Source organism: Dromaius novaehollandiae, chromosome 2 (genome assembly GCF_036370855.1).
Source record: "Dromaius novaehollandiae isolate bDroNov1 chromosome 2, bDroNov1.hap1, whole genome shotgun sequence".
Lineage (NCBI taxonomy): Eukaryota > Metazoa > Chordata > Aves > Casuariiformes > Dromaiidae > Dromaius > Dromaius novaehollandiae.
The window spans coordinates 62948141-62966034 of record NC_088099.1 but is presented as its reverse complement, the minus strand read 5'-3'; the positions used below and the strand labels follow the sequence as shown (position 1 = coordinate 62966034).

General features: G+C 38.0%; 1 protein-coding gene across 20 annotated transcripts in view; it reads left to right on the top strand.

Annotated features, from left to right (window-relative positions):
- The window catches only part of TNS3 (tensin 3), a 319894-nt gene that overhangs the window by 251107 nt on the left and 50893 nt on the right, over nt 1–17894 (top strand). For all 20 annotated transcript variants that reach the window (XM_064506663.1, XM_064506662.1, XM_064506659.1 and 17 more), the window contains 3 exons: nt 15967–16145; nt 16484–16601; nt 16699–16782. In XM_064506663.1, the coding sequence (XP_064362733.1) occupies nt 15967–16145; nt 16484–16601; nt 16699–16782 (381 nt within the window). The remainder of the gene's footprint in view (nt 1–15966; nt 16146–16483; nt 16602–16698; nt 16783–17894) is intronic.

Sequence of the window (17894 nt, the reverse complement as noted above, 5' to 3'; positions counted from 1 at the left end):
ACTTCATGGTGAGGAACACTGTTATTCTGTGTTACTGAACACCAGTAACAGATTATGATTAATACTGGGACAAAGCTAGGAGGAAGGTCAATCCAGTATTTTTAGGGCATTAGCTCCTAGACTAAGACGGGGGAGATCAGGATTCCCTGGTCATTTTGTGTGTGTGCTTCAGCGTGTCAGCCTGGACCAAGTCACCTTGGCACAAGACCACAAAAAGATTTTGGCATTTCACATGACTTGTTTTGGATTGCAACAGTATTGGACACCTAGATACCTTGGAGGATCTGATTCTTTCCAGTCCTTCTTTCATCACAGCACCTTTAAAGGATAGCATTTAATTAAAAAATACTCTCTCTTTAAAGAAAAAATTCTTCCTTCACATAACTTTAGCACAATAAAAATAACGAGTTTTTAAATTTTGCTTTTATGTCAAGTGCTGAAATGTTATATTTTGATTTTTGTGAGTACTAGTCATTTTATAATAGTATGAGCTCGACTTCCATCTACCCAGAGGGGTAAAACAGTATGTGTATGTGGCTTGCTGCCATCTCTACTTGAGACTAGGAGGTCAGTAGCACATTTTAGTTTTCCAAGAACTGTAGGATTTATTTATTTGCATATCTGGACTTGTCCTGTCTGCTGTATACTGATCATTTGTGCATGGCATGCACAAAACAAAGGGAAAAAAGCAATTTGACTAATGACCATATAATCAAAGTTAATTAAAATAACTGAGACTCTTATAACTTCTAAATGGACTTGAAGAATGAGGAAGACCTGAAATGTTTTGCCCTTGAGTCTGTTGATTAAAAGGGAGCTTTTGAACCACAAAGTGAAAATACCAGTTACATAGATCACACACAGCCAACACGAGGATAATTTTATGTCTCGTCTGAATCCAGATGATGGTTACAATGTTGAGCACTGAAAGGCAGATGCTTTGATGCACAGCAATTCAAAGTGGTAAATCCAGAAATGTAGTTCAAACATCACAGTATTGGCTAGGCAGATAACTGAATACAGAAAAAAACAACCTACTTTCTCAGGAGGCTCCTAAGCCTCAGCTATATGAGAAAATGGCTAGATTCCTTGAAACAGCAGAATTGGTTTGGTTTTGACTGTGGGTGGGAAAAGGAGCTGCAAGCTTCAAGTTTGGGAAACAAGGAAATGCTCTTTATCAGCTCCCTTCCTTTTTCAAACATGCTTGACAGTTTGCTTGTCTGTGGGGATCATAGCTATGCGGTATCAGATTGTGACGAGAGGAAGAGAAAGTGGCCTTAGGGTATGCAGGGGTCTCATGCTCTAGAGTTTCAATCTGCAAACCCGAACACTTAATAGGGTCTGTTTTCATACTCCTATTGAGAATTAGTGCTTCTGTGGTACAATTAATAAATGCAAGATACATCCTCAGTACTTACCAGGATAAATGGCAAGTATTGAACTTGTAGAACAAAAAAGTTATTGTATAAAAACATAACTCACTGTTTGGTAAAGTCAAAAGCCTATTCCTGCATGTGCGAGAACAAAGAAATGTATAATGTTGTGGGAAGTTCCTCCCCAGATTTGTTAACATTGCTTTCCCTCCTTAATGCACAGCTGCAGGGTCCTTTTTTCCTAACCGCCTTTTCCTGCCTGTGCAGCCACACGCAAAAAAAGCTGGAAGTACTCTGCATGCTTGCAGTGAAAGGCTGTAACGATGTTATACTTAAAGGAAAGATGACCTTATTTGAAAGGATGATTTAGCTTAAGCTGTAATAATAATCTGTTGTTTGTTGCCAGTTTGTGGTAGCAGAGCGCAGGCCTCCTGGATACGGGCTTAGCTCACCTTTGAGTAGACTTGCAGAATTAGGGCAAGCGGGAGATTCTCCAAGGCAATTAGTCAGGCAATTAGCTGCTGCAGCACAGGAGGTGTCATCGATAGCACAAAAATATTCTGGCTGCCACAGGGATAAGGAAATAGCCATGAATAAAGATAACCAAAGCAGTAGTTGTTCACTGATGAGTAAAGGTTGCTCTTAACCAGTCAGGTTGTAGGGGGAGCTCTGTTCACTGTGCCTCAACAGTCCTTAACCTAAGGAGCAGGGCTGAAAAGGACTTAAGAGAATTCACTGATGTGTGATGGTGTTGGCAGGTCAGGGCTTAATGGCCCTGAGTGAGGTTGAATGGAAATATGAACTATTCAGAGCGAGTAGAAAGCAAACAGTGGTGGAAATGAATGGGTCTGACATGCTCTGTGTCTGTGTGCTTAACTTAACGGTTGAATAATTTGAGGATGGCAGGGTTGTCTGGTATCTTGCGTGTGTGAAGAGGAGGAAGCTTGTGTAGAAAATGTTTGCCTCAAGAAGACACATGCACGCTTCCAAAACACTGTAAAGTTGAAAATACGAGTTGAAGAAGTAAATGTACGTGGGTCATCTGGAAATGTATGTATGCTGTCCTACATTCTTACCTCTGTTCCCTCATATGTTTTTGCATAGATTGATTGACAGGTAGGCAGGAACCTCTCTTCTTTCACACTTTTTCCCAGAGCCTTTAACACATGTATCCTTTACATATGCTTGTGTTGTACATTGTGCTTAAAGAATGTTCACTAGTTTTACAAGATCAAAATGAAAGTGAACTATTTCCTTAGACTTAGCTGAGCAAAGTTCTTCAACCCATTTCTCATTCCACGAAGTCTCCTTTTGTTTCACTCCCCCCTTCAGAACATTTCTTCATAAGTTGTTGTCCCTTCTGTAGGCACAGTAGGCCCAGTTTTCACAGCTGGATGTATATAACTGTGTCTGGACCTGCATGTGCAGCTATCTTTTATACAATTGATGTATGTAGTTTTTATAATTTGCGTAAGCTGTGGCACGTAACTATAAATAGCATGATGCAAAGTACCAACTGCCGAGGCAGTCGAGTTCTGGGTGCTGTCCAAAATCAAGTCTTAAGTTAAGTGCTGATTGTTCTTTAAAATAAAAGTGGACAGTGATACTTGAACACTTTCTGCTAAGATATCATTTTTGGAACCATGTAGAAGGGTGGCTAATGACCTCTTTCCTCCTCCTGTGCTATATACCTAGCTTATGAGAGGTGAATCAGTGCACTGTGTATTGAGATTTTCCAGGTTTGCTCTTGCATGAGCTGAGTTACACAGAAACGAGTTTCGTTTTTTTGGTAGTGAATGAAGTAGACGTTTACTACTAACACAGTGCTGTGGTAGTTCTTGTTTTTAAATATCAGGAAAGTATGTAGCCTGAGGAAATTCTGATGTGTATATAGGGTTTTCTCTGCAGCTCTGTCTTCCTCCCTTCACTCTATGTAAATTCTTTCATGCCTAGTAACATAGGACCTCGGTGTAAGTGATCTCTCTGTTAGAGATCATTTATAAAACTCATTTCCTCTCATCAGCCACCTGTTATCACAGAGGTTGTGGTTAATGTCTAAAGAAGGAAAACTAGAACAAACTGTTTTGCTTGTAACTAGAAAACTGTAAAAACAATAATCTGTTAATGAACAGAAAGGAACAGAAAGCTTTCTACTAATTTTCAGTAGTGCCTTCTGTTCCCTCCACTGATACCTCACTCCCCCCATCTTTTCACTATTGGAATGTTATAATTTCTGTTTCTTTAGAAAATCTTAGAAACATGAGAAGAATTATGTGATCAAGCTAAGACATAGCGTGTGAAAACACATATTCAACATTTGAGGATTTAGCAAAGGGTAGCCTGTTTACATTCCCATGACTAAAAGACACATTTCTATCTATATAGACAAGCATGAAAGGGGGACTGTATTTTCTTAGAAGTTGAAGTTCTTTTGTTGCTTCTAGGTAATTCTAATTGTCATCTTCATGCAAAAGATTCATGCATGTATTCCTTGTATATGTCATCTTAAACTATGCGTGGGTCACTTAACGTGCATGCCTTCCTGGGTGTAACAGAGAGAGCAAGACAATATTTCTGGATTTGGGCTGAAGAATCCGCAGTGAAGCAAGAGAAAATGAAGTTCCATCTGTAGAAAACAATTGGTGATGACAACGCAGAAATACTGTTGATGCACTCTTACATTGTATAAGTAGATTATGCAGTTTTTCACCTCAATAAATATTGAATTGGACATCAGAGTAGATGAAGCCATCTTCCTTCCCTCCCTTGAAAAAATCCGAGCATCTCGAGATGACATGCAAAATGAATAAAAATGAAGTGTCTAAACATCTGATTATAGGTGTCTGGAACAGCTTCAGAGGTCTTTGCTTTATGGAAAGATAAATCTTTGAAGATGGTCCAAATTATAGTATCATAAATCATGATACAGTGTATTTACAGTCAGAAGGGAGAGGAGAAGAAAACCATTCTCATAGTTTGTTTTTAAAAAAAAAAAGAAAAGAAAAGGCATTGAACTATTCCAAATGTTCACTCTTATGTTCCATGGGAGAGCAAACTTAGCCCATCTGAAACAAGATGTAAAGTGACAGGAGAGCAAAGCTTGTCCAGATCCACGTGTCCCTTATTTGCATGTACTAACGATACAGTAGAAGACCTGTTGTAGCTTCCATCACAGAGGTAAATTTTGGTACCTCAGCTGGAGTAAATTTTGCAATATTTAACTGCAAGTCTCAGTGAAGTGTTTTTTTTCCCCCCTTGCTTATGACAAAAGTAAATCTAAGGATTAGCATGGTCAGATAATAGTTGCTAATTTACTTCCTCAGTATTATGCCCAACAGCACAAAACCCGTCTGTGCATGAGCATAAAAGTATATGTATATGGGTAAAAGAAAAAAAAAAACAATTACCAATTTAAAAGTGCTGTTTCCATTAACCATTATTTTTTGTGCTGTACCTTACATATTATTATTGTGTTATTATGCATATCAGTTCATCTCAACAATTCGTAAATATTGGTTTAATGTTGACCACATTTATGTGGCTTTTTCGAAGAGGAAAGCTATTCTAACTAAATATAGCAGCATAGTAATTTCTAATTAAATGTAATAGTCATGTACTTATTCCAGAAATTTTATCAATCCTGTAACTTTCAGGATGTGCGTCTGAGAGCAGAATAGTTATGCCAGCTCTTTATGAATCTAGAGGTAGAAGTTCATATTTTCCAACAGGTTTTTGTTGAAGACTATCCACAATTAACCAAGTGTAAAAGGGCTAAGAAGGTAAAGCGGCCAGGTGTGTGAAGCTGCTGTGTCCTATGCGGACAGCTTTGGGGGTGGAATGTTGACCTTTGCATTTGCTTGTTAGGCTAATGGGTTTTCAGGAGTTTGGACTCTAGCCTGCTACCCGTTCTAGGTAAGTAAGAAGGAATACTTCAACTTGTGATTCATTATTAAGTGTATTAGGGGTATTTTTTCATGAATGAAGAGATTTTTCTGGCTATTGTATATATTCCTAAGTTTTAGAAGGATCGAGGCACTAAATACATCGCAAATGCAGTTCAGTGGGCTTTTGTACCAAGTTCTCATTGATCCCTTTGAAACAGTATTTCTACAGAGATATGAATCTGGAAATCTGAGCATAAACAGAGTGTTTAGTTAAAATATAAACATCATGGTATAAATTCTTTTTGGCTTAATAACAACTTACTCAACTAAACAGGTAGAGTGCAGGAACCAATGTGCAGAAACAACAGTTGTGGAAGGAGATGCCAGTGAACTCAACAGCACCTTTTTTAAGGGAGCCTGAGAGACTGACAGCACTGATCTGTTGATATTTCCTGTCCAAACAGAAAACTCCCAGCTGCTTACAGACTTCAGGAACTCTGTACAGGATGCGGCAAAGTAGCAAGCTGAATGAGAAGCTCATCCTTTATATGCTACTACTCTAGATGAAATTTAAAAGGGTTTGGAGGCAGGAGACAAGTTTTCATGTTAGGCCATCGGCTGGATGGACTTGACATTAAACATGTCATAAGGCAGGATACTCCGTTAATGCATGCATCATAAACCTATAATTTTATTTCAGCTGGATCTGCATTTACTTGTCCTTTCTCAACACAACAATGTTTAGCTTAAGCTTTGTCTTGCTGTCTTTGAAGGTGTTATTTTTCCTTTAAATTTTTAACATTAATTATAAAACTGATTCTAAATCATTAAAATGCATTTGCTTGGTTTAATGGTTTAAGCACTAGGCTGTCTTTTAAAGCTGATCATTAATTGCCTCCCAGGAAACACTCTGTAGAAGATAAACGGTGCCAGAGAAGGAAATCGTTTTTGATGTGGATAATGTTGTAGTAGCATTTTTTTAGTATGTGGGGCAGCCCTGTAGTTTTCTGCTCTTTTAAGAGTTAACTTACGGACTTTTTTTTTTTTTTTTTTTCATGTTGAATTGTTAAACTTCCTCTTAGATTGAATCCCTATGTTTGATAGTAATGGGAGACAGAGTTAGGCAGGTATTGCTAAACTGCTGTATAGGCAACAGCAGCTGGAATTTCTGCAATGCTAACATGATTCTCCCCAGAGTTGTCTTTCAGCCTTCATAACTATGCTAAGGTCTGTGAAGGGGCCACTGGGAAAACAGTCTTGTGGGAGTTTTCACAATTCCTTCCTTGAAACAACCCAGAGTTTTATCAATCTGTGGGTTGAACTGGCAGACCTTCTTCTATGTTGTGCTAGCTTTTCACCCAGGTTAAAGCAGTGGTGAAGAGCTCACTTGAAGTCTGTCTGTTTTGTCTGTCCCTTTGTTTCTTCCGTGTGTCACTATCTTGTACGTAGCAGTGATTTCCAAGTGGTCTGTCTGCAGAGTCTATTATTCCTTTGGATATTTTTGTTTTTAATACAGTATCTGTTAAGTTATACTAGTTGATTGATTGATCAAACACACATCATAATATGCTTTCCTTTCTTTCTTCTAGTTCTGAAAGTTTTTGTGATTTCCTTTTTTTTTTTTTTTATCAAATTGTGTGTTTTGTTGGGTAGGTGGCTTGTGTACATTTGACAGATTGTCTTAAACATACAGATGTTACCTTTTGCCTTCTGTGAAAGGGATGGTGTTGAAATGACTTTAATATTCTAAAAATACTGCTTAAGGAGTAAATGGAGTTAACTAAGTGAGAAACCATCTGTGAAACAGTGGTTAACATTATCTTCTCTGAATAGAGCTTTAACAGTCATAGTCGTTATTTAAGTATTGAGGATTAAAGTAGTTAAAATTAGTTTGGCAAGTTTTAAGAATTACATTTCAATGTCATAACAATTCACCACGTCTGCAGCATGTCTGGCAGGTTCATCACAGAACTTTTCGGATCAGCATCTTGTAAAAAAGAGATAATCAGTTGCTTCCCTTTTGACTGCAGCAATTCTTGTTTGCCAGATTTTCAAGATGATAGAATTTTTCTAAGGTTGTAAGGCCAACATACAATATGAAATTTCAGTTAATAATACTAGGTTCAAAGCTTGATAACACACTTTGGTTTAGAAAAACAAATAGTAACCAAAAACAAGCTCTATCACCCATTTAGTTATAAAATTACAAATAAAAAAATTCAAAACTTAGTAAAGGAGTAGCAGATAATGAATTGCTAACACAGCAATATATTGGCCTGAAATGCAGATAACAATAAAGTGTTCCTTAATGTTGCAGTTTGGTTTTTTTAATCTAACACCTTCTCATTAAACATTGAGTGTAACCGATGAGTGTAGATCTGTCCTAATTTCCAAAAGATAATCTAAACCAAAATATGTTTGGTCTTGCATTTGAATGTGAAAATTTTACATTATGACTCCAGTCTGAAGTTTATTCTTGCTGATTTGGTACCATCTGGCATTGTCTAAACTACTCTGCTTTGATTAAAGGCAGTATTGGCAAATAAAACTGCTTTATAAGGTCATTAATCAGAGACTCTTTGGGGTTGGAAGGGACCTCGGAGGTCAAGTCCAACCTCCTGCTTGAAGCTAGTTCAGTTAGATCAGCTTGCGCAGGGCAGTGTCCAGCCCAGTTTTGAAAATCTCCAAGATTAGAGGTTCCATGGTATTTTGGGGGACCTGCTCCAGGGATTGACTGCTCTCCTTATGAACTTGTTCTTCTTGTATCCAGTCAGAATTTGCCGTGCTGCAAAGCCTGTCTTTTGCCTCATCCTGTCACTGTGCGCCTCTGAGGAGAGTCTGGCTCCGTCTTCTCTGTAATCCCTCCTTTAGATAGTTGAAGACAGCAATTAGCCCCCACCTTTACCGTCTCTTCCTAAGACTGAGCAAGCCCAGTTCCCTGAGCCTTTTCTTACATCATGTATTCCAGCCCCCAACATTTGTGGTAATCCTTTGCTGCATTCACTCCAGTGTGTCAATATGTTTTCTTTGTTTGTTTTTATACTTTGGGGCCCAAAACTGGACACAGTGCTCTAGATGTGGCCTTGCAAATGCTAAATAGAGGGGAATAATCGTTTCTCTTGACCTGCTGGCTACCATCTAGCTAGTAGTCCAGCATGTAGTTGCCCTTCTGCCCCAAGGGCAACTACCAGGATCTCCAGATCCTTTTCTGCAAAGCTGCCTTCTATCCAGTTGGTGTCCAGCCTGTACTGTTCCATGGGATTATTCCATCCCATTACTGTAAGTATTCCCTATGGTAAAGAAAAAGCAGAGTATCTTGCAGATATAGTGTCTGTAGAGTACCTTAAGGATTAAAATTCCTAGCTTTTTGTAGCAGCTGGTTATTGTAAGACAAGACATACGGAGACTGAAATCAATTGTAGGATTAAAAGACATGTTAGAAAACGTTATTTGAAACTCTGAACTGCAGTTATTAAAACAGAGGATAGTCTGATTTAAACCATTTTTGTCCCCTTGCCAAGCATGTGACACAACTTTCTTGTGTACTTGTATGAGCAGAAGCAGCTATTGCCAGTCATAGGTTAAGAAAAGCATTGAAGTAGTTCTTGCCATCTGAAATGATACTTACTTAAATCGTGCCTGGAAGCATTTGCAGACACCAGGGGAAGTCTATGTTGAAACTCTTTGAATGTGGGGTTTGTGCTATATCCTTACAGTAGTCTGGACTGTTTTGTAAGTTCTGGATTCCCTTGATAGTTACAGGTAGGAGCTGAACTGTAAGAGGGTGCTTACTGTTTTGTAAGAGAGGTTGGTCTGCTGCATTCTGTCAGGCCTTACAACTTCTCTGGCTGTACAAAGATATGTTTAGTCATTTGTAAACTATGTAGAATTTTTGTAAACTTTTTTTTAATCTAAGCCAGCACTTCTGAAATGTGGTGCCACTTGAGCTGTATAGCTGGTAAGGACTTTTTGTGGCCAACATCTGAAAGCTGTTCTTTTCTGTTTTGATTTTATAACTGAAATCTGTGGCTACTTTGTGTATGCTGTGCCCATATATGCAGCCACAGCAAGATGTTATTATGGGACCAAGTTAATGGGGTTTCCATGGAGACATGTTATGATGGAATAAATTGGATTATGGAATAGAATGTTTAAAACTTCCAAGCATCGTGGGACTTCTAGATTTGTTGTTGTTGTTTGTTTGTTTTATAGCATTTTATTTTGAGGCTAGTAGCATTAAAAAAGGCAGAGGTTGTCCTGAAATCTTGCTGTAGCTTAGCAGGGACTAGTAATGAAGTGGGACACTGAAGGCTGGAACTTTTCACATCATTTTTCTTATTCTGCCCATTGTTTTTGCTTACATTTCATATTTTCACAATTTTTTTAACCGTTGTGCACCTCAGTATGTTTAGTGAATGAGGGTATACATTCTGCAGAGAGACAGGGCCCTGGTGGTACTACCCCCTGCATATGGAACTGTAAGTTCCTGAGTGTGTTATTTAGAAACAGTTCCTGATGCTCTAACTCCTACTCAATGGACTTTGACCTGCAAAGAGGTTCGATGAAGGAAGACATTTTATGGAATAAAGATATCATAATCTGGGTTTCTAGAAACTCTGAAGCAGTTTGGACAAGATTCTTGTTTCAGTTATGGAATGGAGGATATGTATAAATCACTGATTGTTCACAAGTTCCTGTTAATCACCGTTTACATGATCGTGACCAGTCTCAGGTTTACTCTTTCTTATATCCTTATAATACAAAAGACATCAGTGAATTTCCACCCAAAGACAATTTATGTAGGGGGTCAGGTGAATGTTACCTCTCCTACTGAATAATTTTTCTAGTTGTTAATGGACAAAGAAACTTAACAGAGGGAAAAAAAGGTGTTAAACAATTTGGAGAGCCACAGAGCACCTGGCGGAGAAGTCAACTTTTATTTATGTTTGTCTGTTGAGAGAAATGTAGTAATACAATATTATTATTTTTAAACCACTTCAGAGGTTTTAAATTTTCTTAGAAAGAATAACCCTATTTTTTCAGGTTAAAAGAATTTTTTTTAGGGTTGATCTGAAACCTGTTGAACCTACCATTTGCTTCACTGGGCTTTGATGGGGCTCGTATTACATAACAGTAAGGTTTTTTTGTTTTAACATTGGTAGCAATAGCAGGCATTCAGTGACCTTTCCAACTAACTGCAAGCCCATGTATAGCCTTTTGTTGAAAGGGAGACTTTTTGGATCATTTTCTTTCAGTAAGTGAAGATAAGATAATCACTTTAAAACCAAACAATTGGCTGAACTTCTGAAATATAAGGCTCAGGCACTGGTTTTTCATGTCACTTTTATTTCATGTTATGAAGTTCAGTGTCTTTAATCTTATTAAAAGAGTCTCTCTCTAAAATTAGCAGAATAGGTCATAGCGTTCTGAAGGTGAGATGACCTGAAGTTATGAATCAGTGGGATTAATGTACTGGTTGGCCTGCGTTTAGATGGATTAGAAGAAGTGTAGAATCAGGTACTTACTGGTGGAACAGTACATTTTTAAAAACTATTTTTGACTACAAGAACTTTCAGGTACTAACACCATGAGGTAGTTATGTACTGTCTCATCAGACAACATGACACATGAAAAGAAAGCAGTCTGAACCAAAAACATTATGCACAGTAGGTACAGGACGGAAGGCACTGTGTGTGAGCATTGGGAGCAAACCTCTGTTTATTCCATAAGAGTGTTTCAGTACTGGATTAAAGCCTTCTAGTGTCTGTGCAAAAAACACTAGTATTGGTTTTCCTTCAGTTCCTGTTTAAGTGTGTAATTTTATATTATCAATAATATTTTTGGTGTCAAGAGTGACTTATTGGACTCCAGTGGTGCAATGTATAGGGTAAGTGCTGCTAAAGAAAAGGTTAAAAAAAAATGGAAATTTTTAAAAATGAGGAGCCAATCCATCTTTGCTTTCTTGAGACTGTAAATTTAAAGACATTTGCCTGGCTGAGGGGCTGCTACAAATCAAGGAGAGTTATCTAAACTATAAAAACCTGATTTGTGATTGTTTTGTTTGTGATGGAATAGGAATGTAAGGGAGTTTCCTGCATTAGTTTTTTGCTTGATGTGAACTGTTTGTCATTCCACAGAGATGACCATAAAGAGACTTTGTCACTTACCATAAGGTTCATGCAACCAGCTTTTCCTCTTTATACCTGCCTTAACCTCCATGACTTTTAGGTGTAAAGATAAACAAAAAGTTTATTTCATTTTTTAGAGTTTGAAATTAGTGTAATGGTATTTTTATTTTGAAAGTTATAGATTATTTTGAATGTCACTTATGTGCATTTCTTAACTGGAAAGCTATAGAGTGTATTTGCAAATACAAGTGGGAGGAGGAAGTCCTTAATCTGATCTACAGAAATCCGTAATAATAATAATAGTTTAATAGTCCTAGTCCCTCATTAAGATTCCTTAACACTGAAGGAGAGGAAAAAATGATTATTGTTATAATATAAAGGACATTATGCGGCCTGTGGATTATTTAAGTGCTCATAACTGCTAAATATGTTTTTTACTTATTTGTAGTAGAAACCAGGATAACCTGAATTTAGAGACTCTCAACTAAGAAGCATTTTTATCCTGTTTTGATTCAATATATTGTGCTGCTTTTTCACAGCATTGAAAACCAATTTAAATAAGGATATATTGTTCAAAGGTTTATTTAACACTTTCTTATAATACTTTGCTTTTTTTTTTGTCTTTTTCAAGAAAAATGATGCTGAAAAATGTAAAGACTATTGAATGGCCTGATGTGATATTCAGATCTTTAAAGGGGGCTGTGCCTCTTTATGTACAAAATAAATCCACAAGTAGAGTCATAATGTGATTTATAGCCCTTTATAGAGGGGAATTTGGTAACAGGAGAATGGAACTTTCATATTTCTTTTGAACTTTGTTTTACAATTATCTGTTGTAACAGTTTTCCAATGTGATCGTAGTTAGCACAGTTGGCTACAATATAAAATATACAAAAGTTAAGGGAAGGTGTTCCACTGATGGTGCTGGGTTTTAGAAATGACCATTGGTGAGTTATATTTTACAAATGGTAAGGACTTCTGTAATGGGCAGAGCTAATGGAAAGAGCTTTTGGTCAGGTTCGTTCCTGCTCCTGGGCAAGCAAAGCTCGCCCCAGAGCACGTCCCGTGTAGGCGGTGCTTGCCATGCTCCCGAGTGGAGCTGGGTTTGAGGCTTGCCCACGAGCCTCATGGGTCAAATGGAGACATGCAGGCATCTTCTTACTGGTTGTTGTGGTAACTGAAAGTAAATGTGGACCTTCTTCATAGTGTGTCTCATGTATTCAGTAAACACAAACACACGAAACACATAAAGAGTACGATACTAGATTTCTAATTAATAGTTTTTGTAGTTCAACCAGGGCAACTACTAATACACAGAGTGACGTGCTGTTGACAAGCCACTGCAGACAGCACTTTTAGCTTAGTTTTGTTTTCTTTGTAATAGTTATAAATACCTTTCAAAAGTACTCCAGGAAGGCTCAGCAGCTAAAGAAACCAAACAAAGATTAACCTTTAACCACTAGCCGTGCTCCTGCTAGCTATTCCAGTGGCCCAGCGATAACCATCTGACATGATGAATGTCTGATGCTGATCTGTAGGAATGTTATTATTTGTTCTTTAGGGAAACCAAAATTATATTTGTAGTTCGCAAGGGAAAAGAGAAATAACAGTATGTAAAATGCTTTCAAAGAAGTAAATGTGCTCCAGGGATATGTATGAAGTTCTGCCAAAACTTTAAGCTAAACTATAGGAATGAAAAGAAACGAGCTGACTTATAGTTAAGTCTTGGCTTGTGATGCTTTACATTATTCATTGTAAAAAACACTTATTTAATCAATAATTATTAAAGAAACATCTGTTGCCTTTAATGAGGCAGCTCTGAAATACATTCATGGACCTAGTAAACTAAGTAAAAGTCATTTTTTGCAAGCTTCTTCACGTAGCTTTCCGCCTTAGACACAAGCTCTTTGCTTTAAGATTTATTCAGCTCAACTTTTCTTCTCTATTGCCCAACATTTGCTGGGAGTTTGATAAGTAAAGCACTTCAAGGGTATTTAAAGAAAATGTCCGGTTTTCCTGAGATATCCATTTGCAGCTTTCTGAAAACTGTATTATTAACTTCATAGAAATTTACAGTCTTCACGAGTATATGAATACTACTGACATGAGTGTATAAATACTGTTGATGATGAAGCCTTCTTATGGATATCCCATGCAAAATCTGCAGTACATCTTAATGTCCATTTTTAGCCATATAAAAGTTAGGCATTCTGTCTCAGAAAGTTGTCTATGTGGCCATGTTAAGTAGAAGAAAGAGACAGTTTCAGGAAAAAAGGTCTGTACCTCAAAAACTTGGTTAAGAGTAGAGTGAGTCTCTCTTTTGTGGTGTTTGTCTCTCGGGTTGCCTCCTATGGAGGGCCTGTGGAACTGGAAGCACCTGGTGTCAGACTATCTTTTAGTAGTTTAAAGTTATATACAGTTATTCCCACTCATTTTTTGTTTAAAAAAAAAAAAAAAAAATTACCTCCCTGCCCCAAATTAAGTTTCAATGCAAAAAAATTGGTAATTTTCTGGAGTACTGTTACAGGCATGACAGAAACTTCCTTCATTACAAGAAGTAAGTTTCCAAGTGTGAACTCTACAGTCCTAAGTATCTTCCATTTTGATAGAAACCGTCAAGACCTTTCAGCATCACTTAAGAATAGTTTGGAAGATACTTGTGATTTCATGTCCTTTGCTGCCTTGCAAGATTTTGTTTGATGTCTCTTGTTTCCTCATAATGTACTCAGAGGTTCTCCTCACCTGCAAGACCACAGATACAGTTTCTAGTCAGAAAAAAGAGAGGTTAAATACATGTTTAAAATACGGGTCCTAAAAATGTGGATGTTATTTTAGTTTTGCAAAGTCATAGCTTAAAAACAAAATTTCAGCTGTGTCTTTTCCAGAAAGCTTCAGGTATATTTATATTGACTAGATGAAGTAAATAATTGGCTAAGTCTGGACACTGGAATTTAACCCTATTAGTGGAATTTCCAATTTTTATTATTTATTTTTTTTTAAACTGACTGTAGTAGGAGTTACTATCATACTGACTTTGATGGTAGCAGGGTTGGATTTTTGAAAGTGTCTAATTTTATAGTTTTACAAGAGATTAGTTAATGTTTTTAGAATTAGTCACTACTTGCCAATGAATTCATGAAAAGTCGGCATATATATATATATATATATATATATGTCAATGCAGAATCTCACTTAAATTCTGTACGTTTTAGAGTGAAATTCCTGTCAGTCTTGAACAAAAATGTTCTCCTGTATGGAAACCTATTTGTATATTGATGCGCAATGGTTGTGCTGTGTTATCATGGTGAAATGTAAAGTATACCGTAGTAAAGGCAGTTCCACTGCATGCCAGATTTTGCACCGTGGTTACTGGCAGCTGCTTCAGATGAGGAAATGGACAGAGCGGGGAGGTGCCGACTGTCGTCCTTCTCTGCCAAAGGGACTGCTTCAGACCTGCTGCTGGTGTCGATGGAGGACACCCTTTGGGCTCCTTGTGTTACAGCTCCCTGGTCACGGTGGATAGGCGGCATGCTTTGCTTCAACCAGCAAATGCTTAGGTTTTGAAATCCTAGTTTAAGTGAGACCAAGCAATGAAAATAAGCTCTGTTAGAACTTTTCAGCTCTTTGAGAGGAAGAACTAATTCTTAAAGATATTTCTGCACGTACAGACAATAAAAACTGTTAGACAGAGGAGTATCTGAAGTGCTGCTACACATGTGTTTTTGTACTGTGCTGTGGCTCCATAGTAAAGACTGCTGGGGAATCCTTTTGTTGGCATCTTTCTGCATTGACTTATTCTTACAAAAGGGGTGAAAAAAGCGATTGCTGCAGAAATTTTCTGAAAGCAGCTGTTGGTTGCAGCGGATGACTAAATATAAAGTCCTGCTAATCATAAAAGCTGTGTCTGACGACACTCTCTTAATAGCGACTTTGAAAACAAATACCACTTTATTCCCCTGAATATCTCAGATTGTTCTGCTGTCTCGGCTTACTCTTCTGCGCTCCGTTCCTCGGGCTCCAAAAGGTTACAGCTCCCCTGCATACATCATATCTAATTTCTGTGATGGAGTGCAGTGCCGTGTATGCCACAAAAGGTGTCTAGTGAGCTGGGTTTGGCTCCCAGTTCATAAGGGTTGGGCGCTGTGCTGGCTGAAAAAGAAGCTGCTCCTTCTGGGGAAGTGCAGTCCTGGAAAGCTGCTGTGGTTTTAATTCTGAAACCCACTGGGTATTATGGCTGGAAATATGGACAAGTTATCCCATTTGGCTGCCCGTAGCGGCCTCTGCTGGCAGGCTGTCCAGCAGCATGAACCTAACCTCTCTTTCCAAAATGAGCATCAGCAGCAACTCTGCTGCTTCCTTCCTCTGGAAATCAGTGTACTCCAAATATGTTCCTCACCTGTGTCCACAAGGCTAATTGCAACTGCTTCTCCCCCCACCCTGTATGATTTTACAAAGCACTTAGGAAACCAATTATCTCATTCTTGAGCAGAATCATTAAAGGTACAATAGTAACATGTTTGCACCAGCTCTAATAAAAAAAAAGAGAGTAATTTATTAATTGGTTCATGTATTTGTTTTCAGCAACAGATTTGCAGGATGATGATGCATCAGGAGGAAGGATCAGAAAGTTGAGTGTTGGACAATATGACAATGATGTTCCAGGGCAGCCAACATACACCAGGTGTGGATGGATGAAGTCTCCTGCTGGTGACCAGGCTGTAAATCCAGGATCGCTAATTGCTGTAGGGGAGACCAAAGAGGTAAACAGTGAAGAATTATTCAGAAAGATTTAGTGAAGTGAATGGCCAATAGGGCCCCACATTCATATTCAGTGTGGAATCAGTGTGGAACAATTTGCATTTGCATCCTGGCAATAAGAATGAGTGACCATAGTTAGCTCAGAAATATAATTCAATGTTGCAGACTGCCCTGCTGTTATCTTCTGTATGTGTTTATGTGGTTTCAGATCTCTTTGGTGGGCAAGTGGATCAGATTACATGAAATCTTCTAAAATCTGATGATGAAAAATACCCCACTATGTTGTAGGATTAAGTTGGAGTTTTCACACTGTGATTTTGCTTTTTTGTGCTTTTCCTAGATGGCTATGGCATGTTACCAAGATGAAATAGATGGAGGAGTCTTCTCCCCAACCAAAAATGGAAATGAAACTGTCTCATCCACGCCAGCTTTTCCACTGTCACCAGAGACACCATATGGTAAGGAAATGTCTGCATCATTTGTTTTTGCCTTTCATAGTGCTTTTAGCATTTTACCTGTTATTGAAGAATAACTTTACTTTTCCGCCTCTTCTAGTGAAAACACCTCCGCTATATCATCAACGGATTTCCTCCAGTCAAAAGACCAGCAGCCCATCTGAGCTGTACAGAACTGGTCCTGGTAAGAACCCCACACGTAAATAATTTGAAACTGAACTGTGTATGAAGGCAACTAACCAAACAGTAGTTATTCCTTTATAAACATATGGGCATGTGCCTGGTGAATGTAGATATATGCAAGTCGGAGAAGCAGAATTTAGCCTTCCCACGGAGACTTGTAGTGCTCTGCTATCAAAATAGTACTGTCAAGAGATTTGATTTCCCTGTGATTTTTGTGTTGGTGTTGGCTCCATCTGAGCAAAGAGCAGTGAGCTCCATGATGCCATCTTGCCATGCTTCTGCAACTGACAGTAGAGCTTGGCAATAGCTGTGCTCAAGTCAAGAAGTTTCTTAGTTAAAAGAATGAATGTTCAGGTTGGGTTTTTTTGGTTTTTTTTTTGCTGTTTGGGGTTTATTTTTTGCCACAACACCGTTTGTAAATATGCAAGCCTCAAAGTAGTTGGTAATAGGTAATTATATAAGTAGCATTAAAAGGGTTAATGTGATCTAGCTGCAAATTGCCAGTAAAGAATTACTCTTGCTGGCCTTAACTTTCTGCTGCTGAAAATATGATGGTATGTCCTTCACCAGGTATCCTCTCTAACTCTGAATCAAAATTCATGCATTATTTTTGCTAAGCATACATTGATAAGTTACTATCTTTGTTCTGTAATCATTTCACTCAGTATGAATGCAGAATTTCCAAATGTTTTGTGTTACCTCTGTATAAGTGTATAAGCAGATTAATGCAAAAAACTTTATATAGTGTCATGGCTTAGGTGAGGGCAGCTCAGCTTCCTACTACTCCAGTTTCATCAGTGATTGCCAGAGTGCCCTCTGTTGAGCTGTTAGGCTTTGGGCAGATTGGAGAACATAATAATGGTGGGTGTTAGCTGGCACACATAGGATATATGTCACCTACTCTTTCCTCTGTTCTTCAAAGGATTGTTTTTTTGGGATTTTTTCATAATGAGGTTGCGTGATATTTGTAGTGTTGCCTTTTTTTTCCTGTAAGACTTTTTTATTCTTGCTTTAAAAGAATTTAAAAAGTTGTTAGCTGTAACTTTCTGGACAAAAGTGTAAGTCTTACTTTAAAAAAACAAAAAACCAAAAAAACTTACAGTCTTAAAATCA